This window comes from Microtus pennsylvanicus, chromosome 15 (genome assembly GCF_037038515.1).
Source record: "Microtus pennsylvanicus isolate mMicPen1 chromosome 15, mMicPen1.hap1, whole genome shotgun sequence".
Taxonomy (NCBI): domain Eukaryota; kingdom Metazoa; phylum Chordata; class Mammalia; order Rodentia; family Cricetidae; genus Microtus; species Microtus pennsylvanicus.
Window position 1 is genome coordinate 28,650,803 of NC_134593.1, and position 11,842 is coordinate 28,662,644.

The 11,842-nt window shown below is 50.1% G+C and overlaps 1 protein-coding gene across 1 annotated transcript; it reads left to right on the forward strand.

Annotated features, from left to right (window-relative positions):
- Positions 1–992: 992 nt before the first annotated feature.
- On the forward strand, positions 993–4,334 carry Nkx2-6 (NK2 homeobox 6). The gene is made up of 2 exons (XM_075950085.1): positions 993–1,233; positions 3,718–4,334. The coding sequence occupies exons 1-2, from the start codon at positions 993–995 to the stop codon at positions 4,332–4,334; spliced, it is 858 nt and encodes a 285-aa protein (XP_075806200.1).
- Positions 4,335–11,842: the final 7,508 nt, after the last annotated feature.

Genomic DNA, 11,842 nt, shown 5'->3' on the forward strand with positions numbered 1-11,842 from the left:
TGCTCACTCTCCCGGTGTTCCTACCGCGAACACCAAGCGTTGTGTTCTCCGCCCAAGCTGTGTTCAAGGAGCTGTTCTGAAGAGCTAAGACCGGACGAAACTTCGACTCACACACGTTTGCTCAAGACAAGCTTTAAAGCAAAGACAAGGTGAGGAAACACCGGGGGAGAGACGAGATGAACTTATGTCTAAGTTTCTCTGGGGTGAGAGTTTACCTTACTTCCTAACCATTCCAGAAATACTCAAAGATAACTGGAATACCCCCGCTCCCCCGCAACACCAGCCTCTGAGCCTCAATTTCCCTTCCCTGTTAAGTGACAGGTCCATGCCGCGCAGCGTATATTGGACTTTAAAAAAAAAAAAAAAAAACTTGCTCATTGACTTTATCAGTCGTTAGTGTCCCGAGATTCTTCGAGCACCAGCTGAGACCCCCCACACACACACACACCTCTCATCTCACATCCTAGGTGCTCTCCAGGTCTCTATCCCATGTTTTTCTTTGCCATGCGCGTGTGTACTGGAAAACCAGATGGACTGACTGCTCAGAAACTCGGAGCTAGCGCCTTCCAGGTACACCCTCTCAGAGCCTTCTCTCAGTCTGAAGCCCTCCGAAGCTCCCCGCAGCACCTACTTGAGATACAGGCCACGCCCTACTTGTCTTCTTTGTTTTTGAGAAGGGTCAGTAGGAACCAATCCCCCCAAAAAGGTGACGAGGGATTGAGGACGAACAGAAGGGCCCCAAGGCCAGCGTCTGGGGAGGAAGGTGCAGGGCTAGCACGTGGTTTCTGTGGAAGCCAATGGATGACCGCAATTTTGTCACCCGGTCCTGGTCCCCCAGCCTGCAGACGAGGCCAAAGGAAGGTGCGGCCCTGGACATTAAATGCGCTTCCCGGAGTCGCTTGAGCCTGCCTTCACAAAAGGGGAAGTTAGGGGTGTGCGACTCCTCGCAGTGGTAGAGAACTTGTCAGCTCTGCGCCACCCAGATCTCCGAGATGCTGCTGAGCCCGGTCACCTCCACTCCCTTCTCCGTAGACCACATTCTCAGGTTGGAGCATGAGCCGAACGAAGCCGACGCCAAGACTCGGTCACAATGGGAGTTTCATAAGAACCTAGAAAAGCCTCAATACCTAACAATGGGCCCGGAATCCGGAGGGTCAGAGGGTGGCGACTGGGTACAAGCTGGCTCAGACCCTCTTCGGTGCCCCTGGGAGACAGTCGTGGAGATGGAGCCAGGTGAGTAAGCACTCAGGTCTTTTCTACAGGCGTTATTGAAGGAGTGAGTCGTCACTGGCAGAGAGTCTTCCGGAGTCCCACCCTTTCTTCCCTCATTTTATGAGTCCAAAAGACAGTCTCCCTGCCCCTAGTCCTGCCTCCTAAGGGCTTGAATTGTAGGGTGTTCCTTCCCACAGCTGCCCCTCTGCCAACCACAAAGATATGATTCCAGTGGAGCCTGGTATGGAGAGCTTCTTTCCCCCACAAAACCTCTTTACCATAACTTAGTTCATGCTCCATCACTGCTGCCCTTGCCTGCCTAACCTTAAGTTTCTGGAGGAAACCACACACACACACACACACACACACACACACACACACACGGACATGGACCGACACACACACACATGGACACAGGGACATGGACACATTAGAAGAAATGAGAGGGGAAGAATAAGTGTGCCTCTCCCCACCCCCACCCCCGTATGTGTGTGTGTGTGTGTGTGTGTGTGTGTGTGTGTGTGTGTGTGTTGCTTTCCAAGTGGACCTGGCATTTTAGAATCACTGCACCCTAGCCCATCTGGTCCAAAGTGCAAGGGCAAGCAGAGAGGCCCAGGAACCTATCCTTGTGGAAAGAGAAGGAACAGACAGGGAGTTTTATGTTCTGGAAGCCTCTACAACACAGGTGGTATATATAGGCAGGAAAGGCCTACTATTGGAAGAGTGAAATGGCCACTGTCCTCCCACCCTGCCAGTGTGCCAGGTGAGTGTTCCCACCTCCAGTCTGAGGTGGGGAGGAGGGTAGTTTGGCACAAGCAGCCTTTCTCACCAAGCCAGACCACACATAATCATGGCATAGCCACAAGAGCACCTTCTGAGTTACCCTCAGATTTGAGGCTGTTTGTCACCCATCCTCCAAAAGCCTGAACATTCTGTTGTGTTTAAAAAGAAACCAGTGGGTTTTCTGCAGTGGACACTAACCATTCAGTTCCCTGGGCATGGGTCTGCTGACTTGAAGCTCCTTTCAGCTTTGCTGAGAAAGACTATGGCGGTTTCTCTCCCCTACTACCCCAGTCACAGGCACACCTGAGTATGTCCCTTGCCTGGCAGCCTGTCTTCTGCCACTGTGACAGCCACACGGGGCCCACCCCAGCCTGGCCCTGAGGGCCTTCAGTCAGGGGATTGGGCCATCTGGTTGGCTTCTCCAAGACCTGTGACATGCATCCCCATCTGACTCTTGTCTTCTTGAAAGCAGGGCTCAGAGCCCTCCAACTGTGACTCAGAGGGTCCAGGAAGCTAACTCTATGTATTTATTTGTGTTTTGTATTTTTGAGATAGGATCTCACTATGCTGAATTTAACCTTTAGTGTGTCAGCTGGTTGGGAGGTGGGCATAGAGGATAATTTTCATTGTCTAAGAATGAAATCCAAGGAAGCAAGATGCCATTTGATGTTTGTCCTACCATCATAGCTAAATTCTATGTGACCCGGACACCCCTTAAAAAAATCAGGTTTATTTTCTTTCTTCAATATGAATGACCTCAGATTGAGAGAGTAAATTTTTCATAATTTTAGAGATCTACAGTTCAAGTTTTTGGATTTCCCTGGGTGGGGGCTCTTTTCCTGATGGGAACTTTGAAACCATGACTGGCCTGGAGCTGGCTTTGTAGATTAGGCTAACCCGGATTTAAAGCAATTGGAAGGGGCTTTGCCGAGTCAGCTGCTTTCAGATGAAGTCTCTTGCCTGCCGGTTCAGCATCGCTGGAGGTCAGTCTCATTTAATTTTAAAAGCAAACAGACCCTCCCGGTTTCCACTTTTGGTATCTTAGGTATCTATGGTTTCTTTGCGCAGACGCCCTTTACCCCAGGGGCGGGGGGGGGGATGTTTTTTCTCTTCTCAAACTTATTTAAACAACAGCAAGTTCCCCAGAGGTTGTGCTCCAGGCCGGAGACTGAGAGTCAGAATCTTGAGTCAGAATCTCAACCGTTCCATCCCTCTTGAGGATGTTGACCCTGCCCGGCTTGCACTTGCTTGGTGACCTTAGAAGTTCCCTTCTGTGTCCCTGGATTTCTCCAGGTGTGAGCTGGGGTTTTTAAGTCTGCTCAAGAAATCTCTTTTGTTTTTAATTTGTACTGTAGAGCATCGTGTTTATGAAGTTTAAGGTCCAGCCCCCATTCTGATTGGCCCGCACACTCATGTTTTAAGATTCCTCAAACTCTTGGACTACCAGACACAATTGAAGAAAATAATCACACCTGATGTAGAATCTAAAATTGGCGAAACGAAGACTCACAGTCTATCAGATTTTACTTGGGCTCTGGAGGGTAGGAAAGCGACAGAGATATGAAAAATAAGATCACTGAGACCCGCCTGGGAGGAGGCGGGCAGAGAAGGGTGAGGACAACGGGATGCTCAGTCAAGGCTACCAGGGAGAGAGGGCTGGTTAGTGAAAACAACCTGAGCCTGTTGCTGACTGTTAATGGTGTTCCTTCCACGTGATTTTAGACACTCCCCCGCGCGCGACCTCCACGCTTGGAGCTGGGAACCCGAGGATGGAGCGCGGTGCGGGCAACGGCGGCGACAGTGTACACCGAGGCGACCCGGAGGCTGCCAGGACGCGGCAGCGGCGGAAACCCCGCGTGCTGTTCTCACAGACCCAGGTGCTGACCCTGGAGCGCCGCTTCAAGCAGCAGCGGTACCTGTCTGCGCCGGAGCGCGAGCATCTAGCCAGCGCGCTGCAGCTCACGTCCACGCAGGTCAAGATCTGGTTCCAAAACAGGCGCTACAAGTGCAAGAGGCAGCGCCAGGATCAGACCCTGGAACTGACGGGCCACCCGCTAACACCACGCCGGGTAGCAGTGCCTGTACTGGTGCTGGATGGCAAGCCCTGCCAGGGTCCCGATGCCCCCGCGTACCCGGGTCCCTACGCGGCCACCGCGCCCCATTCTTGCTTTAGGGGCTACTCTGGCCCTTCCTATAGTGCTAGCTACGCGGGCCGCTACACCGGCGTTGGTCCCGGGCCACTCACCCCACTGGCCAGCTCTGGCTTCAGCCCAGGTGTCCCGAGTTCTGCCCCGCAGGGTCATCTGCCCGCCACGCTACAGAGAGTCGCGGCCTGGTGAATAGCTGGGCTCAGCTACTGCCATTAAGGGCCCGGTGCCTGGTCCCCTCCCCTTCCAGCTGCTCGCCAGAGAATTGAGCGTCTGCTGCCAAGGGGCTGGAAAGCGGCGATTCCCCCACCTCACTGATCTTGCGACTGACTTGCCCAGAGAAGTTCCCTCCAACCCCGGCGGGCGCTGAGAACATTCTTTCCCTTGGAGGTGTAACCGGGCTTTGGCTGGCCAGTGCACAGAGGATAGTCTGGTGGCTGACAGTTTGGAAGCCGGTGATTCTGAACCACAACCCTCTTTAAACAATTACAAGCATCCCGGAGGCCTGAGGATCAAGGCGTTCGGCACTCCATCCCCTAAAGGAACAAGTGCATGGCCAGAAGGGATACGAGGTTGAGAAGAGAGAAATGTCAAACTGCTGAAGATACCAGGAGACCGCCAGCCTGAAGTGCCTCCCTGGACCTCCCGGAACAGTCACCCTCCAGCACTTTCCCTGGCGGTGACTTGCAGAGGGGTCCTATGCACTCTCAGCAACTGCATTTGTACAGGGAACAGCCGGACGAGTAAATAAATTAACTGTATTCTGTGTGTTTGCGAGTTACAGACACCAGGACCCTCAAGGGGTTGTTCTCAGAGGGCGCGATGGCATACACCTGTAATCCCAGCACTCAGGAGACCCAAGCTGGAGGATTGGGGAGTTCGAGGCCAATCTGGGCTACAGAAGGAGACCCTGTATCCAAAGTAAAATAAAATAAGTCTAGTGAGATAAAGCCGATTCAGCCCTGAAGGTAGGTTATCGGGGGTTCTCCTCGCACTTTTTCTCCTGTTTGTAGATACTCTTAGGGGACACTTAGAGTCCCCATCAGGAAAAATAGTCCTGCCCCAATCCAATATAAATCTAAAAAGATAGTAGAAATTTTAACTGTGGGGGTCTTCAAAGTTATGAAAAATTTACACTCCCCCTAATCTTAAGTCATTTAACCTAAAGACTGAAAATAAACTCAATTTATTAATGGAAGCATGGAGTCAAGTAGGAATTTAGCTTTGGTAGGACAAATAGAGCAAGGCTTTGAGTAGAAAAATGTGATGTCAGCTTCCTTGGACTTCATGAGAATCCCAATTCTGTACCCCCTCAATTGGTATCAATAACTAAATTCTATTATTGAACAGGTTTCTGTATTTAGTTAAAAGGGACTCCCTGAAGTTTTCCCTGGACAGCAACCCCCGGGTTGTTCCCATTAAAGTGAGGAAGGAGTGGGTTTGATCTTCTTTGGAAGATGCTCAACTGTTGGTCGCTTGCATCCCTTAAGAGTTAAAAGCCTAAGCTGGGGCACCAAAGCCACTGTTCCTATTTAAAATTTACTACCACTTCCTCCTTTTTACATTTATTCATGGGAGGGGGAAGAGATGCAAGCCATGGTGCTTGTAGATAATCAGAGGTCAGAGTGAAGGAGACAGCCGCTCTCTCTCCTTTTACCCTGTTGGGGGGGGGGGTGGGGGCTGGAACCCAGGCTTGGGGGCAGCCCCTTTAAGATGCACAGAACCATCTCTATGGTCCAGGATCACTTTCTCATGCGTCTTTTGTTCTCTTACACGTTTCTTTCCTGTTAATAAAAGTTTATTTAGATGTGTATCGTGTCCTCTAACTAGTGTTGTGCCCCTGGACATAAAAGACAGAGGTGCAGAATAATGGCTGGAGATGCAGCTCAATGGGTCAGAGAGCTCAACTTGCCTGTGGGAGACCCTCAGCTGGATTCCCCATCACTGCAGTGGCACAGGCTTGTTATCCCAGCTCTCTGGTGGGGAAGCAGAGGCAACGGGGCTATCCTTGGCTATGAAACCAGTATAGATCTGCTCCAGCAACATGAGACCCTGTCTAAATAAAATAAAATTTTACGAAAAGCAGTACACATATTTTAGATTTGAAAATCCCAATAAGAGATTTCCTCAACTAAACTAAGCTAAAGACTCCAAGCTAAACTCCCTATCCTGTGAGAATCAGCAGAGGAAGTCTCCTAACTCTCCCTTGGAAGGGTGTGCTCATCAAAAAGGGGCATTTGGACACCGGCGCTAATCAGGATAGACATCTTTCAGTCCAATGAAGCCTATCTAAGCTTTCCTAAGTAGTCCCCCGAAAAAGCTCCCTTGAACAGGCCCCACCCAAGATATATAGAGTGTCCTGTTCTAGATCTTTGGAACAGAGTAGCAAATTAATGTTATCCCCATTCCCTTTCCTGCCCTTTCAGCCTAGAAAAATCAGAGATGCCGCAGTGTGCTGTGATCTGGATTAAGCCAAGTTAGACCTCCAGGCCTTCCCATCTACAGGGAAGGTTTGGAAGAAAGCCAAGAAGATGGGGGCTCTCTGAGTGAAAGCCAGGGCAGGTTTGCTGAGCTGGGTCATCGCAGCTGCACCTTTCCAGGAGGGGCACAAGAGCAAATGAGATATGGCTGCCGCCCTGTCCTTCAGGGCTTTATTATCTAACGAAGCTAGGGAAAGGCAATTTGATAAAGGTATCTGAAAATAGAAGGTGGTGTGTGCTGTGTGTCACTCAGGACAGACAAAAGCTCAGGAAAGAAAAGTCAGCCAGGGGTGCTGTGAGGTGAGGTGAAGCTGTGGGGAAGAGGTGGTGACTTTGGTGCTGAGTGTGAAAGGACTGTTTCTCCTGGAGAGGTCCAGGCCTTTGCTGCAGAGACAAACAGAGGTTTTGGTGTTGGGGTCCTGTTCCAGGGGTCTGAGCTGCACATCAAAGCATGCACTAGGGAGTTTGGGGGTTGTACGCAATTCAATGAAATTCCATTGAGTGGCCTCCCTTTTCTAGCAAACATGCACCTTGGGACCATGTCACAACCAAGCTTGAGGAAGGCACAGAAGGCACAGTATCCTGAAGATTCCACACCAACCTTGTGGACCATCATCTTTTGTCACACTCCCTCCTCCCAGATTGTTGTGATACCCCTATTTGGCTCACCTCAAACATAAAACCAATAACAATGACAGAACCCAATTCACACACATCCCAGAACTCCTTTTTCTGAAGATGGTAAGGGAGTCTGGGTTTCTCTGGACACCAAAGCTTTCTTCCTTAAGAAAAGGGGAGCAAGGAAAGCTCTTTTCCCTTTCCCCACAGCCTAACAGTTGCTGTGAAAACCACCCTCCCACACCCCAACCTTGGAAGTCCCCAACCCTCAGCTGTCAATCTTCCCTGTAATCAGTCCGGTGCTAAAAGCTGCCAGCTAGCTCTGTGAGTCCCTTGCTGGTGAGTGCTTATCCTCACGGGGCTTTTACTGGGGAGCTAGCGGCCAGTAAGCAAGCCTGGCCTTATCTGCATCCTTCAGAGCCATCACTCCGCTCACCTCTTAATGTTCACAAGTCCCCCAAATGGGAAGTAATTGACCTCTAAACAAAACAGAGAGGCTCTCAGAGAGACAGCAAAGGTTCCTGTCCTGACTGTCCCAGGGCCAGGGGCTTCACCTAGGCCAGGTGGGTGAGTCAACACATTAGCAGACTTTCTGGCTCCTGACCCTTCATCTCCCTGCCCGGCTTCCACCCCACCCCCTGTTTAGCCCTCTTGTTCCCAGGCTGTGTACCAAATAGAGTCTAGACAGGAGCTGGGGGAGATTTGAGTCACTTTTTGTGATATTCTCATCGTCCTTATCACCACCTCCATCATCTCTCAGAGTGTGTGCAGGGAGGTATTTAAATCTTTTAAAAACTTCCATTTGGAACATGTGTAGAATTCCCAGTGTTCTTATGCCTTCCTTATATGATTCGTCTCAATGACTAGCTCTTTTCCTTTGCTGGAAAAGAAGGGGACTCGGGTTTAAAGGCAGTGCCCCTCAGCCCAGCGCCTTCAGAAGGATGGCGGTGAGCCGTTGCATTATTCTGGCCCTAGTTTAATTAGGAACATGCTCTGTGACCTTGGGTCAGCCTTCTAACCTCTCTTGCTTGACTCTCCATCCGCAAAACTGAGGAGTTAGAACTCTGGGGTCGTCATTCTAACTTTGGGTGGCTCCCTGTTGGTTTGACACACCCTTTTCATTTTTAATACAAGGGGATATATAGATGTTGTGTCTAGAATGCCACACCAAACACCTAGACACTGTTTTAAGGACACTTGTGACGTGAACAGATTCCGTTAATGACTCGGAGTCACCCACTCAAGCATGGGGTGCCTGTCTTCTTGCAGCTCTGTTCCCCACCCTCTCCCAAAATGCAGCCTCCCCTCTTACTCCCCATCCCCCAGAGGAGTTCCCAGATACTGCAATAAAGATTTTTGGGCTTCTTATTACAGTCATGTGGATACTTCCTTCAGCTGTGACTTACTTGTGTCTGGTTTTGAAGGGCCCTGGGGATCGACCTACGCGGATTCTTTTGTGACTGGCCTCCTTTGTGCCATGTGCTGTGCAGGGATTCATCCAGGTTGCTGGGTGTAACTTAGGCTAGAGTCCGGCATTAGAAGGCACTGGGTGTGTGCTTTAATGCGGGTGTTAACTGTCAGTGTAATTTACAGCTGAGGATGCCAACACTGCTTTAGTGGTGCCATTTCTCACGGGCACAGCTGTAATCTACAGCTGAGGCTCGTGTCTTCTTGCTGCAGTGACTGGCTGTGCAATGATCTACCTGCTGGTGGGCTGCTATTTATTTGTGAGCAGTTGTGTGTGTGCAATTATGTGTGTGTATGTGTCTCTTTCTCTGTCTTGTCCTGTCTTTTGTCTCTCCCCCCCCTTCTCTCTCTCTCTCTCTCTCTCTCTCTCTCTCTCTCTCTCTCTCTCTCTCTGTGTGTGTGTGTGTGTGTGTGTGTGTGTGTGTGTGTGTGTGTGTGTGTGTTGTTACGGATGAACCCAGGGCCTCACACAAGCCAGCCAAGTACACCCCCAGTTCCAGATTTCCGTTGATAGAGTGAATACCCACCTACCACCGTCTACCCTTGTAACTACTTCCCACTCACTCAGGATTCATCTCCTCCATCAGATACAGGCAAGCTGCTGCCCCCTCTCTATTCACAGATTCAACCAACTTTAGATATTTTTTTAATACTTGAAAAAAAACCCTTAACAGTCTCAGAAAGGGAGAATTGCCTTTCCCTTAAATACTGTGTTGAGTCCCTGCATATGAAGTGACATGTAAGTATTGTAGTGAGTACCATTGGTTGCCTAGAGACACCTAGCAGACCAAGGATGGCATGTGTATATGGAGGGGGTGTCTGTGCAAACACTGTGCTGTGTTAACAAACGATCTGATGTTCATGGATTCTGACATCTAAAGGGGTGTGCCCTGGAACCAATTTCACAACGACTCCAAGGGATGACTACATCCATCCAACAGAAAATACATGCAATGGCCCCAGAAGTGACAGTCACACTATCAGTGACAACTGTACCTCTTCCCCTGGCCCTCTGGTCTCCATCCTGTGGCTTTGTGAGCAGCTACTTCCAAAGTTTCCTACCAACCCCATGACTGTCAAGTGACTTTGTTTCCTTCATACTACAAGTAAAAACTACAGAAGATGGATTTGTAGAAAAGATCAAAAGGGGGTAAATAAAAAAGGGGGAGCAAGCTCAGTGGGAGATGGGTGAAGTGCTGTGTGGTCAACCCCACAATATCCATTAAGAAAATGAAAACTGAGAAAAAAGTTAAAGGATTACATAATGTTAAAGGGCTGAGCCTGGGGTTGTGGCTCGATTGACTGAATGCTCACCTAACACGCAGCAAGGCCCAGGTTCAATCTCCAGGCGTGGTGGCTCATGAGTAATCTCATCACTCAGGAGATACAGGTAGGTGGGCCAAAAGTTCAAGGCTTTGTAATCCTTTACTATCGAATGAGAGAGACCAGCTTGGGATACACAAGACCCTGCTTTCTTTTGAGGTTTTTTTTTTTTTTGGCATTTTTTGTTTGTTTTTCCATTCTTAGCACAGGGGGACAGGATAGATGGATAAGCAGTTAAGAGCACTTGCTGCTCTTGCAGAGGATCCCAGTTCAGTTCCCAGCACCCACAAACGTTTTTAACTACAGTGTCAGGAGATCCAATACCCTTCGATGACGTCTGTAAGTACTAGGCACACGTGTGATGCACATGTATAGATTCAGGCGAAGCACTCGTACACATAAGATAAAAAGCACGGAGGGTGGCATTGGGTGGGAGTGGTACCACCGCACCTCCAGGAGCCAGGGCAGGCTGCATTTGAAGTTTTCTGGTTTTTGTTTTCGTCTTTCATCTTTGTGCACATTTCTGTGTATTCAGAGCCTCCAGGGTCACAGATCCTATATTCAGTGACCAGGGAGTGGGAATTTTCAGCCCCCCTCCAGGTTCCTTCTCCTCCCTAACAGCGGGGAGAAAGCTGGGAGGGTTCTGCCTTCCTCCCAATTCTATTTAGGTTCAGCTAACTCCTCCCAACCCCCCAGCATCGACCTGGGAGAAAGGTGGATCTTGGTGAGATGCTGTCCAGATTCCAGGGTACTGGAGATAAGATCTGCCCAGCAGCTGACAGGAGCCTCGGAGTGCTGTCCCAGTCTCAAGGTCTGTCCTTTGAAGCTGATCTCAGACCAGCCTGCCTCCTCCCCAACCTGTCTCAGTGGCTTCTGCCTCCTCCTGTCACCAACCCAGCTTAATGGCCTGAAACCTGTGGCCCAGGAAATGGAATCCTAAGCAAAGCCTTTAGTGAGCCAAGCTTTTCACCATGGCTCCTGTCTGTTGTCTTTCTGTCCCCCACCCCACCCCACCCCCGAGGCCTCATCTGCGCAGTCCCCAGGGAAGCCCATCTCAGAGTCCAGACTGCTCTTAGAGCCCTGAGGACAGTGTCTCAAAGCATTCGCCCTTCATGTCTGTCTTTTTTAAAGAAAGTGGATCTGGTCTGGCCAGTGTGTCTCCTCCCTGGGCCTGTCCAGGAACTGGGCCTCTGGGTTCTATTTGCTGACTGTTGCATGGATCGAGAAGTGACTTGTTGCTGTTTAGCTTTCTTGCACACCTCTACAAGGTTTTCAGGCTTTGACTTAGGGGGTCAGAATCCTGGAGAACTCCCTTCTTGTTGTGACAGCCATCTGACTCCTGGTGGAGGTCTTTTGGGCCCCAGTAGCAGGCACCCTAAGAGTTTGCATCATCTAGGGACCATAGAGAGGGAGCCATAGAGAGGAAGAAAGTCTCTCATCTCATTCCTCTGGCTTCTCTCCTGTCAGATGAGTTCAGATAGCAAGAATCAAGGGACATTCCACTTGAGCAGCACAGGGAAGGGGGCTAAGACTAGTCTCATTCAAAAACATCCTTAAGGGCTGCCAAGATGTTTCGGTGGGCAAAGCGCCTGCTGCATCGGCATGAGAACCTGAGTTCAGAGACCCAGAAACGACACAGGAAGCCAGTATGGTGACATAAATCTGTAACCTGAGTGCTGGGAATAGAGGAGACAGCCAGGTCCCTGGAACTCACCAGCCAGCCAGCCAACTGAATGGATGCACACCAGCTTCAGTGAGAGACCCTGCCTCAAAATGTAGAGTGGAGAGCGACTAAAGTCGACACTTAACCTT